Genomic DNA, 27688 nt, shown 5'->3' on the forward strand with positions numbered 1-27688 from the left:
ACATCTGTATTAATTAAGGACAGTGGTCGGTAGGAGTCACACCTGTCAGACGGCTTGCCCGGCTTGAGAAGCGTGACCACCAGTGCTTCGCGTAACGTTGGAGGTAGGCATTAAAGTCTCGTTGGCCTCCTCATAGACCTGGAGCAAGCAAGGGGCAAGAATGTCGACATAGGTTTTATAAAACTCCGCTGGCAGACCATCAGTGCCAGCTGATTTACCATTAGGGAGAGCTGCAATAGCATCTTGTATTTCACCTAGGGTGATAGGGTGCATTAGAAATTCCTGCTGCCCCCGAGAGAGCCACACTAGCGCGATATCATCCAAATATTGCTGCAGCTCAGCTTCTTCCGCAGCCAGGCGATGAGCATACATGGCTTTATAAAAAATCGGTGAATGCTTGCAGGATATTGGAGGTGTCGTGATGGGTGACGCCGTCAACTGTGATCGAACTAACCATGTAGGTTCCACCCCGGGGTGCCATAATATGGGCAGCTAGTGCTCTGCCAGGCCTGCCACCCTCCCCATAGTACCTGGCCTTGCTTCTCCGAAACATGTGACGTATCTCTTGGTCTGCCTCTTCGTTATATTCTGCATCTTTCTCTTTAATGAGTGCAGGCACAGAAGGGTCAGGTGTGCTTTCATATCGCTGTTCCAACCCCTTCAACTCACGCTCCAGTGCAGACATAGTGCCCCTGCATGGAGACCAATACAGATCCCACGTATGGTCACCTTGAAGGCCTCCCATAGTGTCCCCACTGTGTCAACCGACCCGTTATTATGTGTGAAGTAATCAGTAATGGTCTCCCGAACACCCTCACAGAACACCAGGTCCAGCAAGGCAGAGGAGGGCTGGAGCCGCCACTGGAAAAGGGGGAGGGGGGGGGGGAGGGGGAGTGTGAGCCGGCAGGACCATACGGAGATGCACAGGGGAATGATCCGAGAGTGTTCTAGGCAAATGTTCAATATATACTATCCAGTCATTTGCGTCCCGGGTCAGCAACCAGAAATCTATACGGGACCAGGCAGGACGGGCATAGGAGTGACAGGTACCCTCCCTTTTACAAGGATGACGCAGACGCCAGACATCCACAAGCCCCAGCGTCCGCATACCATCCCTCAGCGCAGTTGCTGCCTTCTTAGGAGGCCTGTCCGTTGTAGACACTCTGTCCATAGTGGGGTCCAGCGTCACATTGAAATCGCCCCCACATATAACAGTGGAAGGGAGCAGTTTATAGAGTTTCCCCCATGGGTTGTCATAGAAGGCAGGATCGTCAATGTTGGGACCGTATACATTAACTAACACCAGAGACCTACCGTACAATGTCCCCTGCACTATTAGGTATCTCCCACCATCATCCTCCTCTACGGAGAGTGGTATAAAGGGGGTGCATTTTTTAATCAGAATCATTACCCCCCGGGCATAGGAGGACTAGGAGGCAGCAAGCCGTACCCCCGCCCATCTGGTAGCAACAGTAGATAAGATGTTTCTCCTGTAGGAGAGAAATTCGGTTACGGTGACGGTCAAGATAGGAAAGCACCTGGCGCACTTTTCGCGGATTATTGAGTCCCCTTACATTCCAACTAAGCCAAGATATCGTCTTGTCAGTGGAGTCAGCTATGTCCCGTCCATGAAATGCAGATTCCTGTCATAATGTCCATAAACAGCCCCCATCATTACCCTACCGTAACCACAGTACACTGCCAATGTACAATTCATAACATAGCGATCAACAACAGCCCACCCCATCCACTCCAGCAGCGTAAGCCTGCTGTGACACCCCAAAAAGCAACACAAAAGAAAGAACCCCAGAACATGTTGCATAATTGACAAAGCATACAAGTAGGATCTCTAATCAAAAGGTAATGCAACCAAGATACAGAAATGTGCCAAAACAGAAAGAACAACTTTGTGGGGATTTCCCATTCAGAGAAGCGCCAAAAGCCACTGGCACCCCGTGAAGTACAGGGTGGGTCGAGACTTAGAGGATTGGGCCATCCAAAGCAGGTCGCAAGTGCAGCCGGGTGGCCTCATACAATACCGCTCCTACACGACGGTGCTCGTACCTGTGCAGACGACTCCAGCATTCAGAATTGGACGCACGTTCTCTATAAAATTGGACTGTTCTGGAAAACTATTGTCGTGGAATTACTTTTCATCTTTTACGTTTGTCTACCGGCCTTTCATCATATTTCGATTTTATACGTCGTGAACTCTCTGCATTATTGTGACTGAATATCTTTGCGCCACTCAGTTTGACAGTTTGATTCTTTGCCTTGAAGAAGCCCATGTTTGGGCGAAACGCGTTGGCTGTGAATGTGACAACATCAATGAAATAAAGAAAAAACTTGAAAATCTTACAAGCCCTGTGTGTATTATAAAATCTGTTTAGTATCACACTGTATTAGCTAATTCACTCTTGTGTTGCCTCTCATACCTTGTGTTCATCCTTATTGTCTATGGTCTTTTAAGCGACTGGCCATTTGAGGTGGGCAACACGTGTATTACTTAAAAGTGACATGTTCAGGCAGTGCATATGTGCTTAACCTAGCTGCTTACTTCTTACATTTCCAGGCCTCATACAATACAACGACAAAAAGGGCCATCAAACTACCAGCAAGTATCAAAACAATCGTTACATTTCAATCGGCAAAGGCAATGTAGATTGAGAAAACAAAGCAGTCATAATAGGACATAGTGATATATCGAAAATTGCGCCTCAAAGCAACGGAGGCGAGCAAGCTAACATGTGGAGACAGCCAAGCCAATAACGTGCAAGGCAAGTGTATGGCAGACAATGCAAAAGGATACCAGGCCCATCCACTCAACCATCAGAATCAGAGTCTCCCACTTTTTCTCGTTGCGGTGAGTGACGCTCCAGCTGCCGAATGTATTGAAGTGCCTCCTTAGGGGTCAAGAAGATGCAGGCCGTCCCATTGTGCTGAATGCGTAGGCGCGCAGGGTAAAGCATCGCATATGGGATGTTTAGCGATTGCAGTTTTTTTCTTCACAGCATGGAATTCCCTGCGCGCCTGCTATACCGCCACTGTAAAATCAGGAAATAGCTCCACCTTTATTCCCTGATAATTCAGGCTGCCCTTCTACCGCGCCAGACGTAGCGCAGTGTCCCGGTCGGGGTAATTCAGCAGTCGGGCTATAATAGGTCGGGTGGCGCTCCCGGAATAGGCCAGGCAGCCAAGGAGCGATGAGCCCTTTCAACAATGAGAACTTTCGAAAAATGTTCCGGCCCTAACGGAGAGGTAAGAAGCGTCTCCACATACAGCTCCATGGGCCCAGTGTTGGTTGACTCCGAAATGCCAGTGATTCGCAGATTATTCCTTCGAGATCGGGCCTCAATGTCCTCATTTTTAGCTCTAATGACCTCCAAGAGCTTTTCCATACTCGCACATGAGGTACTGACTGCCTCAACCCTTTCCTCAGCGGTAGAAATGCGTTGTTCAGCCTCGGCCATCTGTGCGCCATGTTTGTCCAATTTGGACGCCATCATGTCCATACGCAGATTCAGGTTGTCAATTTTTGCATCAATTGTGTGGAGGCTCTGCTGCATGGACATCATCAAGCGCTCCAACTTAGCCCCTGAGCCCTGTTCAAGATCAGGTTCAGTGTCCGACGCAGTAGGAGTGTGAGACTTAGGGTGTTTCTTGGCTTCAAATTTAAGCTTGCTTTGCTGCCTGTCCGTGCGCCTCATGGCTGGCCGGGAAAGCTACCAGGCGTATGCAGGAGAAACTAGCAGCATCAGAGAATGCCAGCAGGGAACAGTCAACACTGCAAGATGTCCTGATCAGACCCCGTAGTTATTAAGTAGGGTACCGGGGGGCTAAGTGAGGCAGCAAACAACGTAATGGCGCCAGAACCAGGAGTCACAGGGTGCAGGCCGCGCCACAGAGCTACCAGGCATCCGCAAAGAGGGCCCCACAGAGTCTCAGCAGCCCGCCGACTGGTCAATGGCCGCAGAACAATGCGAGCGTCAGGGGACCACAAACTATAAAAGTAAGAGAATGATGGCGCTCCTTTAGGCCCACCCGCCGCCAGCATCCACACCGTGCGGCCGAAAAACATGGAGTCGGGCACGGCAACGTTCAACATGCGCACTCAGCGCCAATATCGGTAGCCCCCTTACAGTAGGCCCCAAGGTTTAGTCACTCAGGGGAGCGCACAGTGAAGCGCGGGCAGGCAGCAACAAAGCTCAGACATGCGCCGGTCTCAAATAGGGAGATGAGGTGCAGGCAAACTTGCGAAGTGCAGCACAAAAGGCCCAGGGTCACGTTAAGAGGTAGTGCGGTGATACGCAGCTACCCCGGCGGCAGCAGAGCAGGCCGAGCAAGTCCCGAGAGGAACATCCACCTCACCTCTTCGTTGCACGTGAAGGCAGGAGCCGCCGCCGCTGCCGGCAGGGGGGTAACGCAGCCGCCAGGGCCACGCAGCAGCCACCTAGAACAGCAGAGAAGGGTCCTCCGATCTCCGCCGCAGCCTCTCCGCCCACAGCCAGGGGTCGCGGCTACACACCAGAGGCCGGTCGGGCGCAGGGCGGGAAGCCCACCCCCACGCTACAGGGCCCCAGACAGTCCCAGTCCCCAGCGACACACAGCTCCGCAGGGCAGCCGTCACCGGAGCAGTCCGAGCACAGCCCCACAGCGCAACAGGGGACACCCAGCCCCACAGCCGGAGGAGCGCCACACTCGATACCAGGACAGCAACAGCTCAGTTAGTTGGCCGGCAGGGAGTGCAAAGCGACGCCGCCATTTCGCGCTGGAACCAGATGAGGGGCAGAAATACAGTTGCGAGGCCGCTATTTTCAGCAAAAGTACACCAGAGTGATCCTCAGGCGGTAAGGAGTGCAAATCTGTTCAGCGGAGACATGGATGGCACTGATTAGGCAGGATAATAGGCGGATTGGAGTCTCAGCCAGCAGAGCAGCACTAAGGTGCGGCCATCTTGCTCCGGGCACTCTAGCGCCCCTGGGATTAGCAATTCTTCATTCAGAAGTTGCAGGTACAGTACTGGGAGCACAATAATCTACTTTCCATTTCTCGTGTGAGTAGTTTATCTTGACCTGTTCATTTCTTTTCACTTCGTTGAACTTCAATTTTAGTCAAGCATTTAAATAGTAAAACTGCAGGTACCCAAATACACAAGTAAAAATGATGATCAGATGAGGTCCTGTGTCTGACACAAGACATCTTAAGCACTCTGTAGCATAATGGAGACAACAGTTAAACATAGTTGAGTGTACTGCAATGTTATATAACCAAAACTCCTGAAGCCATGTGTCGGGTCTCCATAGTTCACCATTTCCTTTAATTGTTCACCTTCTGGTACTTGCAGTTTTATGTTTTCTTTACGATTGCAAGACTATATGTATCAAAATGCAGACTACATTTCTGATTAATATTTCTAAAATGCAGAATACTTACCTTTAGAATGTCTCCAGGCGCCAGACTGGATGCTCCCTGTGCGCCATTAGGTGGGCTGAATGGCATTAGGTGGGCCGAATGGCTCCTCAGTGACTCCATACCACTCCGGAAGTGTCGGAGTGGACTTGCGTATAAAGCCATCCCTGCGCTCTGACATTAGTTATTTTCTTTCTCCGCCCATCACTGTGGATCTCCTTTCCAAGCTTTGTCAGTTTTAGATGGCTCTCAAATTTAACACAGAGAGTGTGCCGAGGACAATGTATTTCTCAAAAATAGGAGTATTCAAGCCATGCCATGACTGCAGAAAACAGATGCCAGTCACAGACCCACACAGAATCTCACAACACTTGACTATGGTGCTTGGCATCTGGTCACAACATCATGCATCCTGAAGCCAACCAGGGAGCAAGAGGTGAAGCTTCATGTCGCCAAGTGTGAGAGGAGGTGGGGTTCAAAACCGAGGTCTCACTCCAAGTCACAACCATTTTTGGTTGCAAGTTGGGCCCCAAGCAAAGTTGCATTCTGCTCAAAGTATTCTAGTGAGTCCAAGTCAAAAGTGAGCCATAAGCACAAGAAATCCAAGTGAAACTCGTCCCTGATCCTGCCACTTGAAATCTGGTGAGGAAATTATTTTAAGGGTCCTGTGCCTCTGACTCAGAGCCTCTACCGCATTTGATCCTGATGCTGTTTGAATTTCCAGGGACCTTGCAGGAAATGCTGGCCTTCAAGGAGGTCAAACTGCACATTTTTCAGATTCTACTGGCTCATTCTCATGCACTTTCAGGCCACAGGGTCCTCTGATGGTCTTCCACTGGCAGCCAGTCATGCCTCTCTCCCACCTATCAGTCCATGCGGACTTCCACTCAGGCCCCATTCCTGTGCCAAAGCCGTTCCAGACTTCATCTCCCATCTCAGGCCTCATTCCACTTGGTTCTGTGCCTATGGCAACAGTGCCAGAAGCAGATCCAACTGTAACGCTAGTTTCTGAACCTCTGTTGGCGCCACGCTAGGACTGATGCCACACTGTGAAATAACTAAGACGCTACCAGTGATTGTACAGTTAGACCTTTACCCTTTGCCTCTCCCCTCAACACCAATGCTATCAGGTGATGGAGGCCCTTTTCCGCTCCTACTCTGATGTGGTTCAGGACATATCTAATGTCTCACACAACACTTATGATGACTAGGATGTGAACAATCTGCTCTCCCTCATTACTGATGAAGGGCTATCCTTAGACAGCTCGATAACTCACGAGAGACCCAAATGGACTCTCCATCTGATGCACCAATGGTAGAAAGTACCTCTTTTGCTGTAATAGTGTGAGAAGCAGCAGACGTGCCAAACTTGCTATTGGCTACTCTGAAGAATTCAGTCAATAAATTGGCTTAGTTTTCCAACCATGTCCTATTGCATTTGAGCCATGGTTACTATTTAGCAAGGTCCTTATGAATACTCTCCTGGCCATTTGGTCTAAACCGTGCTTAGCCCGTCTGGACAGCTGACCTGTGACCAGGTGGCAGAGACCACCCACTGTGAAACCCTGATTTTCGACAAGACACCCAAAGTCTGAAAGCCTTGTGGTGTAGGTATCTAGAAGCCATGTCAATCCAAATGCTTTTACTTTGACCCCCTACACCCACCCACCCAGATAGGGAGTGGAAACTTATCAAGTCTTTGGCAAGGTAATATTTTTCTCCACCAGCATTGCTTTACACTTTTTAAATGCACTGTACTTTCTCAGCATGTAAAACTATGCCTTTTGGGACATGGCCAGTGTTATCATTGCTGGTCGATCCAACAGGAACTCTCTCACCCACATGGTCTAAAAGAACAATTGTTACTTACCTGTAAACAGGTGGTTCTCCAGTATTGGTGTCTTTCATAGATTCACATGCTTGAATATTCCCCATCGTCGGAGTGGGAGTCCCACGGTAAATAAAATAGCAATATATATATATATATATATAGTAAAATATATACATAAGTAATCATATAATTAGTGCATATAGGTGTAAAACACACATAGTGTACCTATAAGAGAAAAAACTCCATAGGAATACAATGGAGAGAGACAAAAGACCTTTGTAGTCTATCTCTGTCATTATGTAAGTCCGAACTCCAGCCAATCAGGCGTCAGACCCTCTCTAGAACCTTCTCCTCAGAGCTTCTCACCTCAGATTTTCGTAGCACCAAAGTGACTTTTAGAGTGTATGAGGAGAAGAGAGCCTCTGAAGGGAGGAGGGAGGGTCGCATGTGAATCTATGAAAGACACCAATACTGGAGAACCACCTGTTTACAGGTAAGTAACAATTGTTCTTCTCCAGTATTAGGGTGTCTTTCATAGATTCACATGCTTGAATATAGAATAGCTAGCAGTAACAATCACCATTGTTTCCATGCCAAAATAGATTCAACATATATAGATAATCAATCTTCTTATGCATAAAAACAGTATAGAAACAACTGTAACATTGTAAATGCATAATATATATATGGAAACAATATGGAGGCGGGAGGAAGAGGCTCACCTTACTTAAAAAGTTTGCGCAGCACTGCCTGTCCCACTGCAGCATCCTCCTCGCTTAAAGTTGCCAAGCAGTAGTGCTTAGTAAACGTGTGTCTGGTCGACCACGTAGCTGCTCTGCAGATGTGTTGCAAAGATACTCCAGCAAATAAGGCAGTAGATGATGACACTGCCCTAGTGGAGTGTGCCCTCACTGGAGACTGCAGAGGTTTATTTGCCCTTTGGTGGCAGAAGACAATAGCTGCCGAGATCCAGCGTGCAATCGTTGGTTTAGTAACCTGACGTCCTTTATGACAGCGTCCATATGCTATAAAAAGTTGATCGGATTTCCTGAAAGAAGCTGTCTTACTGATGTAGAACTTAAGACACCGCTTGACGTCCAAAGAATGTAATCTTTGTTCTGCAGGTGTCTGAGGATTGGCAAAAAATGTCTTTAATATTACTGGCTCATTAATGTGAAAGTCAGTAGGCACCTTGGGTAGAAATGATGGATTGGTGCGTAACACTACAGCATCCGGTTTGAACTGCAGGAACGGAGGTTTGATGGTAAAAGCATGGATGTCACTGACACGACGAGAAGACGTTAGTGCCAGAAGTAGAGCCACTTTCCAAGTGAGATATTTTAGGTCGGCCTTGTGAATGGGCTCGAACGGAGGTCTCATCAATTGTGCTAACACAACGTTGAGGTGCCACAACGGAGGAGGACGCCGAACTGGCGGAAATTTCCGGAATAGACCCTTAAAGAATTGGCGGATTATTCTTGAGGAACAAAGGGAACTTGATCCATCTTGCCGGAAACGTGAAATGGCTGCTAGAAAAACCCTTAGGGTTGCATGCGACAGTCCAGAACTGGCTAGGTGCAAGAAGAATGGTAGCAATTGCTCTGCCGTGGAATGTATCGGATGGACTCCGTTAGCAGCACACCAATGGCAGAAACGTTTCCATTTAAACTTGTACGTCCTGATTGTAGAAGGTGCTCTTGCCTGGGCCAAAATATCCCTACAATCCTGCGGGATGTCTAGGTGGGCGAACTCATGGTGTTCAGGTTCCAGGCTGATAAGCTCAGTGAGGAGGGATTTGGATGACAAATTCTCCCTTCGCTCATTGTGAGCAGATCCGTCCGATGTTGCAGGAGGATTGGTTGGCATTGGGACAGGAGGAGCAGTTCTGAGAACCACGCTTGCCGTGGCCAGCGCGGGGCTATTAGGATCAGGTGGCAAGGTTGTCTCCTCATCTTCCAAAGAACCCGAGGTATGAGGGGTATTGGAGGAAAGGCGTACGCAAATAGATTGCACCAGTTTATCAAAAGGGCATTCCCTTGTGATTCCTTGTGGGGATGCCAGCTTGCGTAATTTCGGCATTTCCGGTTCTCCGGCGTAGCAAAGAGATCGAGTTGCGGACGGCCCCATAGTTGGAATATCCTCTCTAGAGTGGGTTGGTGTAATTCCCACTCGTGGGTCGACGAGGAGGACCTGCTCAGGGAATCCGCTAGGACATTGGATACTCCTGGCAGGTGTACTGCCGTAAGCAAGATTTGATGACTGAGAGACCAGTCCCAAATTCTTTGAGCTAACCTGGAGAGACTTGGGGATTTTGTTCCGCCCTGTTTGTTGACATAGTGCATACAGGTTGTGTTGTCTGTCTGTATTAGCACTGACTCTCCTTGGAGCAGAGGCAGAAATGATTTTAGAGCCAGAAAAATCGCCATGAGCTCCAACTTGTTGATGTGCCAAGATCTTTGATGTGTGGACCATCTTCCTTTCACAGAGAGATCCTCCAAATGTGCGCCCCATCCTTCCAATGAGGCGTCTGTTGTGAGTGTTCTGTCCGGTGGCAACGACAGAAAGGACATGCCTTCCGTCAAGTTGGCTGGAATTGCCCACCATGCGAGTGCTGACTTTATCTGATCTGTGACACATATCATGTCGTGGAAAGATCCCGTTACCTGACGCCACTGAGCATCCAGAGCTTCCTGAATAGGACGTGTCCTCAGCCGGCAATGAGGGATCAAGGCAATGGATGATGACGCCATCCCCAGAAATGATTTTAATAGTCTCACAGAAACTGACTCTCTTGATCTGATCAGAGCCACCAGTCGCAGCATCTTTTTGAGACGCTCCTGGGAGAGGAATGCCTTCGCTGACACAGTCTCCAGAGTTGCGCCCAGGAAATCTCTTTGTTGGTACGGATGAAGTTGGGATTTTTCCACATTTACGGACAGGCCTAAAGAGCGAAGCACGTTCTGGCACAGAAGAGTGTGTTGTCGCAGGTGAGTGCTTGACTGAGATTTCAGGAGAAAATCGTCCAGGTAAGGAAATATTTGCACTCCCTGGAGGCGCAAATACGCTATTACTGGAGCCAGTACCTTCGTGAACACTCGAGGGGCCGAGCGCAGGCCAAATGGTAACACTTTGAATTGGTAATCGTGTTGACCCACTCGAAAACGCAGGAACTTTCGATGCCGCTGTAAAATAGGGATATGAAAATAGGCATCCTGGAGATCTATCGTCGCCAGAAAATCTTCCTGCAAGAGTAAGCGCAAGATGTCTACCAGCGTCATCATACGGAAGGATTGGCTCTTTATATATTTGTTTAGTGCTCTTAGATCGAGGATGGGCCTCCACTCTCCGTTCTTCTTTGTGATCAAAAAGAACCGGGAATAAAAACCTTTTCCCTTCTGAGACACTGGTACCAGTTCTATAGCTCCTTTTTGCCTTAAAAGTCGTACTTGATGCAACAGTTCTTTCATGTGAGCTGGTGGCGGTCCGGAGGGTGGAGTGGGAGGAGGGAATTTGGTGAATTCTAAGGCGTGTCCCTTCTTCACAATGTCCAAAACCCAACGGTCCTTTGAGATGGAGGACCATTGGGAAAAGAACAGAGAGATTCGACCTCCAACCTTGTCCGTCCGGTAAGAGTCACTGTCTCTTTGATGCGGTTCCTCTATATGAAGATTTTCCTCTATATGACTTGGAGGTTTGCTGCCGTGATGTTTGCTGTTGCTGTCCATAAGAGTAACGGTTGGACCCTTGATTGTAAGGTTTGTATTGTTTATTGTCTCTTCGAAAACTTGAGGAGGTGCCGCGTCCGCGTGCACCACGAAAATTACTCCGCTGAAATTGAAGGTTTCCTAGTGATCTAGCTGTTTCAGTGTCTTTCTTTATGGACTGTAGAGCCTCATCGACATGGCTCCCAAATAAAGACTCTCCGTCATATGCCATGTTTAGGATCATGGACTGAACCTCCTGACGAAAGGATGTAGATTTTAACCATCCTTGCCTACGCAGAACAGCCGCTCCAGCAAGCTGACGGAAACCCATGCAGGCGATGTCTACTGCACAATCGATTATTTCCGCCGATGCCGCTTCTCCCTCTTGGAGCAACTTCATTGCCTCCACTTTAGATGGCTCTGGTAACTCCTGAACCACATCCGAGATATCAGCCCAAACTTGTCTGTCATATCGTCCCAGGATGGCCAAGGCATTAGCAGCTCTAACCACCGTAGAGGCCATAGAAGAGAATTTACGCCCTATGGCATCCATCCGACGTCCGTCACGATCCGGAGGTGAGGTGATAGAAGATGCCGGATTTTTCGCCTTACGTTGCGCTGCCTGCGTAACGACCGACTCAGGTTTAGCCTGACCCGTGAGGCATGCTGGGGTTCCTATTGGTGCCTTATATTTCTTTTCTAATCGAGGCACCTGAGCTGGCAAGGTATTCGGTGTCTGCATTAATTTCTTGCCTTCTTCCCAAATAAACTCAACTATGGGAATAGCATGAGTCTGTTTGTAAGGTTGATTCTTGAAATCATAAAGGAAGCAATCTTCCTCCCTGCGCTCCGTTGTTAACTTAAAACGGTGTGATGCCCTTTCCATCAGTTGGTGAAAGTTGGCTATGTCCACTGGAGGTGAATCCCCTGTTACTATCTGTGAGGGGGATGGTGTTTGTGCCTGGTAATTGTCCCACTCCGCCATATCATCATCATTGTCATCTACATCCCCATCATCATCTGGGATTTCACCCTCTTCTGTGTCCTGAGGGCCTTCCTCTACAGGCTCATAATGAGGCAACAACCTTTCCGGAACCTGTCGTGGCGGTACAGGCGGCATCTGAGGAGCAGGATTTACAATAGGTACCGGTGGAACAACTGCTGGAATCACCGGGGTTGACAGAACCTCTGAACGTTGAGGGGATAGAGGGAACCGTTGGTTGTAGTCGTCCAACATGCGTTGGAGATTAGTAATGAGCGACAAAGGAAGGGTCGCCGTTCTATGCTTCGGAGGGGCCTGGTGTATATATACCGGATCCTCATCCTCACTACTGACATCCTGGCACTTAATAACTAAGTCGGATGGACTTTGTGCCGTTCCGAAAGACTCCGGTAACCCTTCGGACTCCTGATCCGAATCCGTAGCGAATAATGGTGAGGGAGGCTGTGCATCTCCCACAGGAATATTATGTTCCTGGCTATCCGGGCCCACAGTAGGAGGTAATGGTGTCCATGAAACTCCAGCTAAATATGAAACCGACGCTGAAGCTAGCTGAGGCTGTTGTTCCCTTCTTGTTTTCTGGGTAGACGCAACACCTCTTATTTGTACCCTTACAAATGTCTGTGGAGATGTACTCGTCGATGGAGCCGTCGTCGACGGAATGATGGTCGACGGAATTATCGTCGACGAAGTCTGTGGCAACAAAATTGCCGTCGTCGGATTCGCCGTCGACGGAGCCGTCGTCGACGGGGCCACCGTCGACGGAGCCACCGTCGACGGAGCCGCTGCCGACGGAGCCGTCGTCGAGGTCTTCGTAGACAAGGCTTTTGTCGACGGAACCACCGTCGACAGTGTCGTCGACGAGATCTTCTTTTTCTTCGCCGACGGAGCGGGCGTCGACGAGCTCGACGACGTCTTCGTCGACGGCACAGTCTTTGTCGACGGAATCTTTGCCTTCTTCGTCGACGTCGAAATAATGGGCACAACAGAAGTCACCGCCCTTGAAGAACTGATGGTAATCGTCGACGAGGATAACGTCGACATAACGCTCGTCGACGACGAAGCAGCTGACGTCGTCGTCGGGGTCACCGTCGACGAGGTAGAAACAGCAGATCTCGTCGTCGGAAGCATCGTCGACGAGGCTGACAATTTTTTCCCAGAGGAAGTAGACGCCTCAGCAGCCTGAGAACAGTGTCCCTTAGGCGACAAAGCAGTAGGTGAGTCCACAGAGGTGGCAGTTATCAGAGGCAAAGCCAGCTTCTTCTTCTTCAGGAAAGGAGATGGTAACTCCTGCACACTACTGCGCTTAGAGGCTGGTTGGGAACGACCAGAAAAGAGACTTTCCACATCAGAGAGTGGGTTATCCTTGTCCTTCAGTCTCTGTAGCCATAATAGCAGGCGGCCTTCTCTGTCCTTTAGAGTTTTTGTAGAAAAAGTTCTACAAAATTTACATTTTGCCACCTCATGGTCAGGATATAAACAGTAAATACACTTACTGTGTGGGTCCTCAGAGAACAAACGCAGCTTTCCACATGAAGAACATGGTCTGAACAAAGATTTCTTACTAGAAGACATCCTTACTGACAAAAACTGAGCAGAGCTCAGGGAGACTCCCTGTCACACGACGTGCGGTAGAAAATCTGAGGTGAGAAGCTCTGAGGAGAAGGTTCTAGAGAGGGGCTGACGCCTGATTGGCTGGAGTTCGGACTTACATAATGACAGAGATAGACTACAAAGGTCTTTTGTCTCTCTCCATTGTATTCCTATGGAGTTTTTTCTCTTATAGGTACACTATGTGTGTTTTACACCTATATGCACTAATTATATGATTACTTATGTATATATTTTACTATATATATATATATATATATTGCTATTTTATTTACCGTGGGACTCCCACTCCGACGACGGGGAATATTCAAGCATGTGAATCTATGAAAGACACCCTAATACTGGAGAATAGACAGTACACAGTGTGTGCAGGTATGGATGCCACTGATTCTATAGGCCATGCTATTGACACTTGTCTGGCACTTAGAAGGCTTGCCTGGATGCAATCAACTCAGTTTTCAGGGGCTGTCCAAGCAGTCCTTATGAACATGCTCTTCAGTGCTCTAGACTGTTCGGAGAGAAGGCTCACTGGGCACTCAGGGGATTAAATTATAATTGTGCCACAACTTGATGCTTGTGGTTATTGTCACCAGCCAGGCAATTCCACCAGCAGTATGGGAAGTTTAGAGGCTTTTCCAGAGGCCTGGCTTACCTGCAGCTTTGTCCTTCCCAGCCAGTGCAACGGTATATTCTGCATTTTTTTGTGCAGAGGGCATTGTAGCGATCAAGGCTGTTTACTCCAGCAGAAACACTCTAGTTCATCCTCCCCTACCGCAGTGATTCCCAAGCCACTTTTATTTGCCCTCTCTTTCCCAGGGTCAGCTGGTGGGGTCAGGATACAGTATTTCTGTGCAGGTGGCTGAACCAGCAGAACGTCTTTTTGGTTACCAACCACCTAGCAGAGTCCCTGAACACCTAAGCAAACTAGCTAAGCAAGTGCCAGCTGTCGGAGCACTAGAAGTATCTGTATCCTGAGCTGGCACAGGGCACCTTCAATTAGTTTGGCATGCTCTGCCTAGATCCATTCGCCAACGTCAAGAATGTACAGTGTCAAATCTTCTGTGCACTGGGGTTTCCTCCAAAAAGTTAATTGTTAGATGCACTCCGTTTGCGATGGAACACATCGCAGACGTCTCCTGTATATGTTCTCAACACTCAAAAGTAAAAAAACTCCCAACTTTAAGGGGACATAGATTTGATTTCAGACTAGATGGCTGGCTCAGTGCCTAACTATAGAGTGCTCTTATCTTAATGGGTCTTCTTTCGTCTACTCCGGTAAGTCCCTCACATTTTGTTTGTGCTGCAATGGAACATCGGCTTATGAACCGTTTGGCCTATTTAAGTTTTTTTCCGACTGAGGGTTTACTGTGTCGAGTGTGCCTATTCAAGCACCTCATAGCGGAGCATTGGAGAATGTTAGTGTACCGACATTATGACTATCAGGAGTCTATCACTGCATTTTCGATACGGTCACTAATTATTTGCACATAAATCTTACAAAGGTTTTGAAATTACACCAAGTGTTAAAATCAACCCAGTGTGGCAAGCGATCTGTGCCTATTTGATTTGGTATTATATGTTCTGCTCTATGCTAACCACATAGCGGGCAACAGTGGGTATTATTTAGTCAAACAAACAAGTGGAGGAGTATAGTCAGAAGACCAATCAAGAGGTCTCCAAAAAGCTGGGAAAACAGGGCGCGAAGAGTTCTCTCTTTAGTAGAAGACCCCTCACTCACCAACCTAGTTGGTGACTTGCTTCATCATCGGGGTCCCACCCGGATTGCCGAGTGCCATCCGGGTGTGCTTCGACACCTGAATTACAGTGGAGCGGGTAGTTTTTTTGTGTGCAAGTGAGTGGACTGTGTGTTAAAAATGGGCCAGATATACTCGCTAGGAAATTTTATTCTGGAGCAGCTGGTCAATCTTAAAAACTGTTTGCGTCAGGTGAACCGATGGGTCCATCGCAGTGATTCTTCCCCTTCCAGGCCGTTCTCCCGTGTTCGCTGCCCGGCTGACATTTCAGGTCACTGCCCACGTCATCCCTGCCGTGCTCTGTGACCGGTGCCTCCTACTGTCCTCCATCCATCGAGACACTCCTAGACTTCTTCAGGGGTCGAGAAGTACCACGGCTTCCCACCAGACTGCTCGCAGCTTCGCCGGAAAGAACAACAAGTATATTACTTCTCTGTCTCTCAAGGCCTTCTTAACTACTAGAAAGCTATGGCGTTGCTTCTGGACTTTGAGTGTGAAGTAGCGGAAGAAAGTTATGTTTGCGTTTTCATAAGTATCTGGAGGGGCGCTGCGGGCAGTCATAGCGCATTGTCCCGGTCCTGAGAGTTAAAAATGTGCGTTATTATCGGGCATTGGTGAGCTCCTGGTTTAGGTCATCTACCAGAACTCTGTGACCCAGTTCCACTGAGAACTATTTAGAGAGGCTGTAGTTTTTTGAGTGTGAGGCCCTCCACAAATAAGTCCACCGCATGCCCCAATTATGCGCATGTTTTTGTGCCTTGACCTGCCCTAGTAGTCTTCTAGTTGGGCCTCAAGGATTTAGCTTGTGGCACGCAGTTCACTGACCTGAACCTTCAGAGTGACCGTGGAGTCCTCCACCTCTTTTACTCTTGTGCTCATATGACAGAGGTCCACTTTCACTAGCGAGACCTCTGACTTGACCGAGTCTGTTCGTGCTTCCAAGACTGTACGCACTCCATGGTTTGCCGCCATATTATAGTGCAGTGTCAAGAATTCCCCCTCTGGGGCCAGCTGGGCAGCAGGAGGTGGCTGCTTCTGGGAAACTTCCAGAGTTACTGGTCCCTTAGGGAGGCATATTTATCTAGCTTGGTCTGCTGGAAGCTCTTCACCCCTTTGCCGCCTGTCATGGTAAAAGAAGGTTTGAGAGAGCAAGGGGAGGCACAGGAGCTACGGGGATACTCGCAGCTGCCTGCCTGTGGGTGCTCACGAGCACTCCACAAGGCCCGTCAGGTTTCTCACCTTGTGTACACCGCTCCCCAAACTCCCCCCTCCCACTAACATGTCGAGGGCCTTTTACTGCCAGACAGGGAGGCCACATTAAATTTAGGTGGCAAATCCTGCTAGGCCTTAAGTGCTAGGGGAATGCCAGGATGCAAGTCTCCATATGCCCATGTCAGGTATGCAACGTAAGGAGTATGGCCCCACAGCCGTGAGGTCAGTGCAGATCTTGGTCTCAGGCGGCACCTGCTGAATAACGGGCCAGAAGCCGTTCGGAAAGTCGCTGCACAATGGGTTAAGTCAGTTACTGCACCGCAGTGTCTACGATGGGTGTTGCACATCTCGCACCCTCTGTGCAACTCTTGCGCCCCGCACTTACCACTCAGGATAGCATGGGTTATGGGTGAGTGGCAGTGCCGCAGTCTGAGACACCGTCCTCAACTGCCCACAGATCGCTGCTGTATTCAGTGCTTCACTGGGTCATCACTGCGATCATCACTAGACTGCCGCCGCCCCGCCTGACCCATCATTTCTGCTCACCAGAGATGGCCGGTGCTGAAGCACTTCCATCAGCCGAGATTCTTCCCCCTCAGTCACCGACAGAGCCGCCCTGCCAGACCGGTGCATTTGCAAGATGCGCCAGTGAGATGCGTCTTCCCAAGGCAGTGGCTCAACCCAGGGACTAGTCCTCCCCAGGAGGCAGCTGCACGGTGCAGGACCTGCTCCCCCACAGCTGGATGTACGAGGTCTCCGCAGCTCCAGCTGCTGTAATGGCTCTTGGCACTCCTGTCGCGGTGCAGGCCAGACTCGAGCCTGTGGTCTCACCTCGCTGCATAGGCCACAATGTTGATCTCCCTCCTTAGCTTCTGCAGCTTGGAAAAAGCAGGTTCATTGGCATCCCCAGTAGCCTGCCAGCAAAAATACTGTCGGTTTGCGGCTGGGGACGGATAAATTAACGGATGTTAGGGGATTAGGCAGTTGAGCTACGGAGCCGCTCTAAGAAGCGGCCATCTTAGTCGGCGGTTGGCCATAGCCCCCTGGTGATTTCCAGACTTTAAAACCAAAAAAAGTATGGAGTTCCTATGAAGGCAAAGGGGGGAGAGAAGTCTGAAGAGGCGACAAGTTGTCCTTTAGGAAAGGAGGGAAAGGGGAATTCCTCCTTTCGGAATTGGGGCCCTCACACACCCAGCCAGCTGGATGTCATGCTTCATCATAGGGCATGCTCCTCATCAGGTCGGCGCTGCAGTATCTGACGGGCACCCTCTGAGGGGCCGTAGGTGTAAGGGACCTAAAAGTGTAGATGTGCTAAAGTGAAGGTCAATAGACTGTGCGGGGATAAAACTGAGAATGGAAGTCCAGACAGAAAATTTTAATGAACCTGGCTTCCAACCTGGTTAAAAATAGAGTGGCGACTTCCTGATGTATTGTGTCAGGATGTTGCGCTCAGCTTCATGTGGTCAACATGTTTCTTGCCTGTGTGTCAGAGTGATCTAGTGGCAATTCTTACGGACCTAAGAGAGATTGTCTATCTACACTAAAGGTGGTGTTCTGGTTTGCTAACCTTGATATACCACACAGTGCACCTAAAGATATAGTACTTGTAGATGCGAAGGCCAACCTGTAGATGCGAAGGCCAACCTAAAAACTGTTAGTGGCTGGCCCCATCAACTCCCAGCAGGTCAAGACACCTGGAATTACCAGTGGCGTAATGGGAACCGCAGGGATGGCGGTCGACCTACCCAAACGCTGCCGGGCTGGGCCAGTCACGAACAGTTTTCTATTGTTACCAATGTCCAATATTTCCCGCTCCTCCCATGCTTTCAAATAGAAGTGATTTGCTTATTGTTCCAACAGCAAAATTATGATCTCATATCAAGCAAGGAAAAGTGATTCTGCCACACACATTAGATGTGGTTAAGGCTAAACTGTGATTTTCTTTACATAAAGCCCATCTTACAGCTTTAACAGCATGCAGAAAAGGTCTTCATAAGCCTTCCTTCTTCAGGACTCTAGTAACATAGGACCTACTCAAAAGATTAAAGTTTTTTTTCCTCCAATAAGAACATCTTCTCCTTCTTTTGGAACTTCATTTTCTATTTTTCACATTAATGGATCCTCCTTTTGAAAACATCCACAAGGCTTAATTGCAGGATCTACTATAGAAGGTAGCATGTAGTACTGTTACTTAAGCATGCATGGTTAGTGAACTAGAGGCTCTTTCAACCGTGGAACCAGATACTGTGTCCTTCTCAAAAAGGGAAGTCATGAGAACCCATCCTTTTTTTTGCCTAAGGTAGCCTCGGGATTTAATAATAATCCATCCATCACTCTACCAGTTTTTTTGGGCCTCCTGTTTTTCACTGTTTCTACAGTATGCTAACAAGCGAATCCCTCCTAATCTTTGTCATGCTCATAGATGAATGAAACCTTTTCTTCTGTAGGATTCATGAGTAAATTTCTCAGCTGAACACAACCTTCATTTATTTTGTGAGATCAAAAGCCTATGAAAGGGAATCCAAAGTTTCATTAATTATGGCCTCATGTGTAAAGACTTAGTCTCCTTTAAGCAATTGTTTGCTCATTGGATTATTGCCTGTATTTCCTCTTCCCACCGAACTGTCGAATACATTACTGCCAGCAAAGCCCAGGGTTCATTCCTGCAGAGGGAATGTGGCAACTACAGTTTGGTTAAAGAGTAGCCTACTTGGAGTAATTTGTAAAGTGTCTTCTTGGAAATCTCTTCACAAATTTGGTAGTCACAGTAGCATTGAATCTGACAAAAGAGCCGACCATAGTATATGTCAGGTCACCCTTAAGATTCTTTTCTCTTAATACATTTTGAGTGTCGAGTTTCCGGACTTTAAGACTTGCGGTCTTTTATCTCTTATGGCTGAAAGCCATATTATGTTGGGGATGATTTGCTTGCTTCTCTATTCTAACATGTACAACTATCAATGAAGATCCTACAATGCAGAAGAAATGTTACTCACTGATAGTAATTATATCTGAGAGCCACAGGATATTAGGGATTTCCTTGCTACTCAGTCTATTAATGAAAGTAATACGATGCAGAAGAAATGTTAACGTACTTGTAATTCTGGTTTTGCATCCTGATGACCTTCAGTGAAGTCCGAATTGACCCCTCTCTCTCCTCAGCTTGTTATCTTGATCTATGAAATATGAGTCACAAAGCTTTAATCTGTATCCAACTCTGCATAGTCTCCAAAACAAACTGAGTCTGAGAGGCAACTGCCAGCACAAGGCATCAGTGAATTGTAAGCACCTGGGCTCGAATTAAAGTTCTTGCACACCTAGCAAAAGGTGGGGACTGCCAGTAAATATATCTTGCACCCTCGCCTTGCACTGCACTGCTAATTATCTTCCATATTCACATCACGTATGGCATGTTCTATGTCATCACACTGCATTGTGGGGGCGCAAGTTATAGTTACTCTAGGGCACAAGTTATAGTTCCTTGAGATCTAACTAGACCTGGTGAATTTCAGTGGTTTTGTTAGTTCAAAACCATAACTGACATTTTCAACTAACTATAATGTCCCTTAAACCTTAGTTTTTAACAGTGAAATGTGAGTATATATACGTGTGTGTGTGTGTGTGTGTGTGTGTGTGTGTATAATATATATATATATATATATATATATATATATATATATATACACACACACACATATGTGTATACTGGATTTAGAAAAATATTTGTGGGGTCCCCGCATGCTGCAGCGAATTATTCACCCATGACCAGATCTGCCTTTGCTCCATCCCATAACCAGTGCGGTAGATGACAGATTTTTCTAGTGGGAGCGTAAGTTGTACCCTTCCATTCGTAATGTGTGTCCTTTAAAGCACTGCCCACAACACATTCTCTGTTCTGTTCTCATCCTAATCAAGCAATGCATTAACGATGCAAACTAAAGCAAGGTGAAAAAGGTATGAAAAATGTATTATTCTTATGGTTTTAAAGATGTCTCTGCTTCCCACATTGGAAGGCAAGTCAGCCGTGCAAATGATTGGACATGTATCTTCTATTTCATGCAATAAACATGAATGTAAACAATAGTTGTCCGATAAATAGATCTCTGTATTTAATTATATTCTGTAGATGTTTTATTGTTAAATAACATTTCTCTATGTGTTTGTATTTTAGGGCGATGCCACGTCCTGATTAGAAGCGGGGGCCTTGTAATGTTGGGCTGGTTTCTCCATTACTGCCCATTCTTTGTCATGGGAAGAGTCTTGTACTTCCACCACTATTTCCCAGCAATGCTGTTCTCCAGCATGCTCGCAGGTAAATTATCATGTTCTTCAGCATGCTTGCAGGTAAACCTCTTCTGTTCTTCATTAAGCTCACAAGTGAATATTTCCGATTCTCGGTCATGCTCATGGGCAAATTCCTCAAGTTCTTTACAGTACTTAGAGTTAAATCCCTCATGTTCTTTTCCAGGGGGTGGCCATCCATATTCTTAAGTAATGAAATGCCAAAGCTACATGGGGGATTTAGGTGCACTTTACAAAAAATATTTTAAAAAATGTTGATCTGTACACATGCACAACACTTTTCAGTGGGCAAGTGAGCTTAATTATACAAAAAACGTCTTTGCAGTCTATTAAAAAGGCTAAAATGGTCAAACTTGATTTCTTTATTCAGTTTTATATTTTAGAAAAGCACCCAATCAAACCAAGTACTCACTACATTAGCAACCATTGACTAGAAACATCTTTCACAAACCATTTTTAAAAGGGAATAAAAAGGAAATGAAGGGCAGTCTTAGCAGATAGGCTACCATGGACATGAAAGTGAAAGCTAGCACTGTGCCTTGAAAGGCCTCAACTCACCTCCTGTATCCCATTATGTCCCATACCGGACTGTCAGTTCTATTTTTTCTGGCTCCTGGCAACAGGATCCTGGAGTACTAAACTCTGCCTTTTTTGCTCTGGAAATCTTTTCCAAACTGTTTCAAAACCTTTTCAGTCCCAAAGTACTGGAACTATGTTTCAACAGTTATCTGATAGTTTTTTTTATTTTCCTGTCGGAAAGCCTTCCCTATTTATTAGGTGACCTGCACAGCCTACATAATTTACCTTCCAGAGTTCCACATCTCATGAGAGAAGACAATGTACCCTGCTGACATCGAGAACAGTTGCAGTCCCATCCTGCTTGCAGTCATAGCCTTGGTAGCCATCAAGACACAATTCATCGTTGATGCAACAACTTTAAGACCTCCATTGATTTAAGCACTCCGTTCAACATTGACTCTCAAAGGTGTTCCACGCATTTGTTGCCACCTTCGATGTTGAGGCCTAGAGGGAGATCATGTTCTCGGCCTCCTCCCTCCTCTTCCTACAAGGCCCAGAAACCAGCCCTCTTATGGCTTTCTGGATCCTTCTCTTCAAGGTTTCAACTTTCTTCTGAACCGTTCAACCATCTTATGATGGGTTCTGAGGTCCTCTGATTCAGGATATTCCAGGACCTACTCCCAAACAAGAATAATTACCACAGTAGGGATCTAGGTTTTCACTGGGACCACCTACTCTTCTGGTTCCTTTTGGAGGTGCAGAAATGCCAAAGTCACCAGTGGTGTCCCAGCCTTTACCTGCTCCTTCTAAGCCCACTGATAACCAAAATACCACACAGGAATGGAAGATGTCACTCCAGTACACAATTTTGCAGAAGATCAAGTTTGCACTCTAGGCTTTCAAGGCTATCCAGCAGGAGCTCTAGTTTGCAGAGATATCATCAAAGTCATATACTCTGTCCTGTCTGGTCTTATTACTCCACTAACTATTCCTTCATCAGAGATTATTCATCGACACTGGCTGACTCTTCTCCAGCATGGGTCTTTCCTGTAGATGACAAACACATTTAATAAAGTCCCAGTCAGGGGTGCAGCCTAGTTGAATATCAGTAGCTCAACTCAGACTTCTTATACTCGAGTCATATTCAAGACTTTATTCCAAATATCATCCAGGCCGTTACTACCCTAAATCCCTTGCCTATTAGAGTGTGCAGCCCAAAGGTTTCTAGTCCTTGCATCTGTAAAGTCGGCTTCATTGTGACTCCAAAAGAAATATAAAATTCCAGACCAAGAGCCACTTTTCTAAGGTCAAATGTTCCTCCGGATTCAGTGACCATCTCAGGGGCAAGAAAGTCAAATGTAGCAGCAACCTCTTCCACTATTGCTCCTTTCAAGGAGAGAAAATGCACGTACTCCGTAGGCAGGAAGATGTGTGGCACTACAGCAACTGACACGAAGATAGGAAGTGCCACATAGGCCAGTATGACCGGTCTCGAACTATTAAAGGAAAACAGACTTCCAAGAGATCCTTCAAGAAAGCCTTGGCTAGAACTTACAGGTCTAAAACCGAAGCCCAGCAGAGAATTCTAAATCTCCCATTCTCTGCCTGGATTGCACATTAATGTTGTAGCATGTATAAAAGCAGAGATGAATGCCCTGAAGGCCATGGGATAGGAAAGAAAAGAAATAGAAAATACAGGAAGCGTTACAGGCCTTATGACAGGTGTTATTTCGAACAGTTGGATGAAACCCTTCATTAGCCCCAGCAACAATTTCTACTATAGCACAGGTAATTTTACCAGCACAGATGACCTGCTAAAGGACAATGGTGGGGAGGCAGCCTGTACAGCGCTGTCTGTTCAATGGAATGCTTTACCACGCCACTATATTATATATAAATATATTTTTGTTTGTTTCAGAGAATAAATACATTACCCAGTGGCAGACACCACTGTGTAGGTATAGTTAAGATTTTTTTCTCCGTAGGAAATGTGTTTTTTATGTTGCTAATAACTTTGGTGTTGATTGACAAATCTCCCCCAAATTTTCTCATATAGTGCTTTGTTGTCTAGTTTGTGCTTGGAAAGCTTTTTAGTTATCCGTAAAGTGGAGGCTGAGAAAAAGGACAGCAAAATCTCCTTGCATTTTCCATAGACTTCTTTTGGTAGCAATACCGCAAACACTGCTGAACCTCATTACACCAAATTTGGAAGGAAGCTAAATCTTAGTCCATAGAGTGTGCTTTTTTTGTTATTTGGTGTAAATCCGTTCAGTAGTTTAAAATTATGGTTCCAAAATATTTGTGCATCTTGACAGTTGGGTTTGAGAGACTCTTGTGAGAGTCCCCAACCCCTATTTTAAAAGAAGGAGCCTTCTGATTGGCTCGAGCTTTTTCCCCTGCCCTGAAATGTAAAAATCGAAATAATATTAGGGGAAAGGGTAGAGATATTGTGCATCCCTTAGCTTTGTGGGGGGACCCAGGGGACCCTGCCTGGGGCCCAAAAAATCTTTTTTATTTTTTGTTTGCGGGTTCACAGAAAAATGGCCCGCCATTTTAAAAAATAAATGTTTGTGGAGGGGGGCATGAATGGTTGGCCTTTCTCCGTTTTTAGCCCTAGGTACCCCATCACCTGGGGCTGATTTCTTTTTGGGAAAAAAGGGAGAAAGGCGTGACCCCACTCTCCTCCCAAAATTGTAAAGGTCCTGGGGATCCCATCTCATGGGGCAGATTGGTAAAAAAGATTTTTTAAATGTCCTCCCCAAGCATTTGTTGGCCCCGGGGACCCCACCCTCCAGGGCTGACTCAGTGACTCTGTCCCGAGCAGCCTACCCCGGGATAGAGAAGTTTCCCCACCTGCACTAGCATCAGCAGGTAAACACATAGGAGCATTTTAAATCTCCCTCTGGGCTGGAGCAAACATGCCTTCCCTGCCTGCAGCAGCACGGACAGGGAAGGCATGTCTGCTTCCAGCCGGCGGGAGATTTAAAAATGTTCCTGCTTGGTGGGAGCAGACTTTTGTTTCTGTGCCTGCACTCCTGTGGGCAGGGAAATAACAGATATTGCTTCCGCCCAAGGGGAGCAAACATAAATTACTGCTCCCTCCGGGCAAGACCCAAACTGGTTCCCACATCATGCGGGGAGTCGGCTGGGGCCGCAGGGGCTGTTGAGCTCCCCTATCGGTACCCAAGATGGGGTCCCCAAGGCTGAAAAAGGGTTGGGGAGTGGGGCTTCATGCCCTACCCCTAATTATTGCAATTATTAGGTTTGTGGAGGGACACCATGCATCCCCTTCGCTAATAATAATATATTTTTAGACCCCGGGAAAAGGGGGTCTCCAGTTCCAATAGTGACTTGGGGAGTGGGGAGGGGGGGCTTTGCTTGCGCACTCCCTCCCCTTTTAAAAAATAAAGAGCCCGGAGGTCAGTAGTGGCTTAGGAAGGGGGATGGATGACCCCCCCTCCTCTGGTGGAGGGGAGGGCTGTATACTGGCGGAGGGTTGAACGCAGGATCTGGCCGCAGGTGCAGCATGGGATTGCTTGACTGCAAGGGATTAGCCACAGGGTCTGACAGCAGACCATGCCGGTCTAAGGACCCAACACCACCCTCCACCACCACATGGCCAAAAGCTGTGCACGTCGGGATGGCTTTTCATATGGAAATAAAATATAGCTTTATGTAAAATAAAACCTTGGAAATTCACACAAAAAAAACAAATGTTAAAGTGATGCTATAGTTGGGAGAATGTCAGTTCCAACATAACGTTTTGGAGTAAAAAAAACATGGAAATTCATCATTTAAAAATAGGAGAGCCATCTCTACCTTGCGCCCCGCTATGCACTGCATATGACCTCACATATTACATCACTCATGAAGTTCTATTAAATTTTTTATGACATCACTGAGGACATCATCCAATGAGTGTGTTAGTTTATCTTATAGTTTAGATAGTGGTGGGTGACTACCATATTACTTCTCTACCTAATTTTGTACAGCCTGTGTCCAGCTAATGCGTGTAAGTGTTCACAAAGCACAAATGAGCTCCTAATGCATCATAGCTGTGTAAAGGTATTGAACATTATATAAATCTTTGCATTCAGGAGTACCTCTGTGTGCAGGATACATGTGACAACTTTTGTCCAGTATGTACCACACAAGGTTTTTGATTCTGCAGAAAATGTTTCAAAAGTGGCTAATTTTCTACATAATAGATACTAAGTATTTTAAGCAGCTATGAGTATTCAGACAAAATCGATTCAGCAGGGAAATTTCATCATAATATAGAAGACTGTGTGCACCAGGTACTAACATATGTACATGTGCTTGATTCGCTTCAGAAGATGGGCTCTCTGTGAAGTTTTCACCACAGTGCGAAGGTTGCATGTAGTATGACCTCTAGCACTTTCAGACCTTGGGAGTTTATGAATAATGTTTCTTTGGATACGTTTTGTTGAGTGAACACTCTTATTAGTAGATTATTTTTAATGCTCTGTAGTGTATTAATCATGAGTTTCGCTTTCTGCAAACAGTGTGGTAAAGAGTAAACTCTGTCCATAGAGTAAACACTGTTTACAGTACCCACTTTTCTATTCATATCCACTTCATTTCTCACTGTAGGTTCTGTGGCTGACAGGTTCGATACAAGTAAAAGCTGTCTATTAGGGCATTAGATATGTAACAGAAGTAGAGTATCTGGAGCTTTTCTCTGAACATTTGTATACAGATTGAACACCGCGTGCAGTAGGGGTTATCCTTCTATCTGTGGTTGATTGTTAATTTAAACACGGCTACCCATGAAGTATGTGATATAGGGTCAATCTTGCACATAAAACAAGCTTGCTTCACCTAAGTGAGTTGTGTGTGTGATGGCATTAATGATGCTTCATATCATTCTGAGCTATTTTATACTTTCTTTCAGACCTCTAATGCCATAATAGTTTATAGAGTAATGTGTACAAAAGAAGATTGGATAATGTGATCAGTGATGTCATCAATAATGTCAAAACATGTTGAGAGTGATGTAATATGTGAGGTCATAAGCATTGCATGGCGGAGGCACAAGTTATAGTTAGCTCTGCTAACTATAGCTGGTGAATTTTTGTGTTTTTTTTGTGAGTTCAAAAACATTATGTTGGCATCAACATATTCTAACTGTATTGTCTCTTTAACCCCTTCGCTGCTAGGCCTTTTCCCCTCCTGTGCTAAGCCTTTTTTGGGCTATTTGAGGTAGTGCGCGCTTAGGCCCCTGTAACTTTTTGACCGCAGTAGGTATCCACGCCAAATTTGCGTCCTTTTCTTCCAACATCATGCGGATTCTAAAGGTACCCAGGGTTTGTGGATTCTCCTAGAGAGTTCCCAGAAATTAGTCAAAATGCAGCAACATTTTGTTTTTTTTGTGAAAAATGGGGAAAAGTGGCTGCAAATGAAAGCGTCTGGGTTTTTCTCTGCAAATGATATCAAAAAAGGGTTTGTGGGGCTGAAATCACCATTTCTTCAGCTTTTAGGGAATGACAGATTTTTGTCAGAAATCCAACATTTTTTACACAGTTTTGACATTTTTCTGGGACATACCCTATTTTTGCTATTTTTTGTGCTTTCAACCTCCTTCCAGATAATGGTAGAAATGGGTAGAAAAGCAATAATGGATCCTGGAAAGCTATACATTTTTGAAAAGTAGACAAAATTCTGAATTCAGCAAGGGGTCATTTGTGTAGATCCATCAAGGTTTTTTTATAGAAACTAACAGTTAAATATAGGAAAAATTAAAAATTTGTTGAAAAAAGCAGCCTTTTGAGTCAACGTTTTCACCTGTAACTTCTTCTAATTATAACATCTCTTTGAAAGCAATGTACCGTTACATCCGGTGGACCTTCCTGGTTGTGGGGATATATAGGACTTGTAGGTTCACCAAGAGCCCAACGAACCCAGAGTAAAAAACTGTGCAGCATTTTGTAATGTTTTTTTTTTTTGTTCCGGGTACATAGCAATTATTGTGGGAAAATGTATACATGGAAAAATCGGTATGAACGACACCTATGTATTTCTGAAATGGGAACAAATTACAGAGTTTAGAAACAGTGCATATTTGCACATTTTCGAAATTGGGAGTACTCATACTTGCATGACAATTATTGGTCATTTTTCAAAATGACTTTTTTCTTACACAATGTCTTTCATTTGGAAGGGAGAAATGCATCAAAAATCAATAGCTAATAACAGTTGCTTTACAAATCTGAACTACCCTAAGTCTCCCGATAAAAATGGTACCTCACTTGTGTGGGTAGGCATAGTGCCCACGACAGGAAGTGGCTCAAAACCTAAGGTGAACACACCACATTTTCACACTGAA

General features: G+C 46.3%; 1 protein-coding gene across 2 annotated transcripts in view; it reads left to right on the plus strand.

The window, feature by feature from the left end:
• The window catches only part of POMT2 (protein O-mannosyltransferase 2), a 408616-nt gene that overhangs the window by 320182 nt on the left and 60746 nt on the right, over window positions 1-27688 (plus strand). For both annotated transcript variants that reach the window (XM_085626671.1, XM_085626672.1), the window contains one exon: window positions 20693-20833. In XM_085626671.1, the coding sequence (XP_085482797.1) occupies window positions 20693-20833 (141 nt within the window). The remainder of the gene's footprint in view (window positions 1-20692; window positions 20834-27688) is intronic.

This window comes from Triturus cristatus, chromosome 9 (assembly GCF_964204655.1).
Source record: "Triturus cristatus chromosome 9, aTriCri1.1, whole genome shotgun sequence".
NCBI classification, from domain to species: Eukaryota; Metazoa; Chordata; class Amphibia; order Caudata; family Salamandridae; genus Triturus; species Triturus cristatus.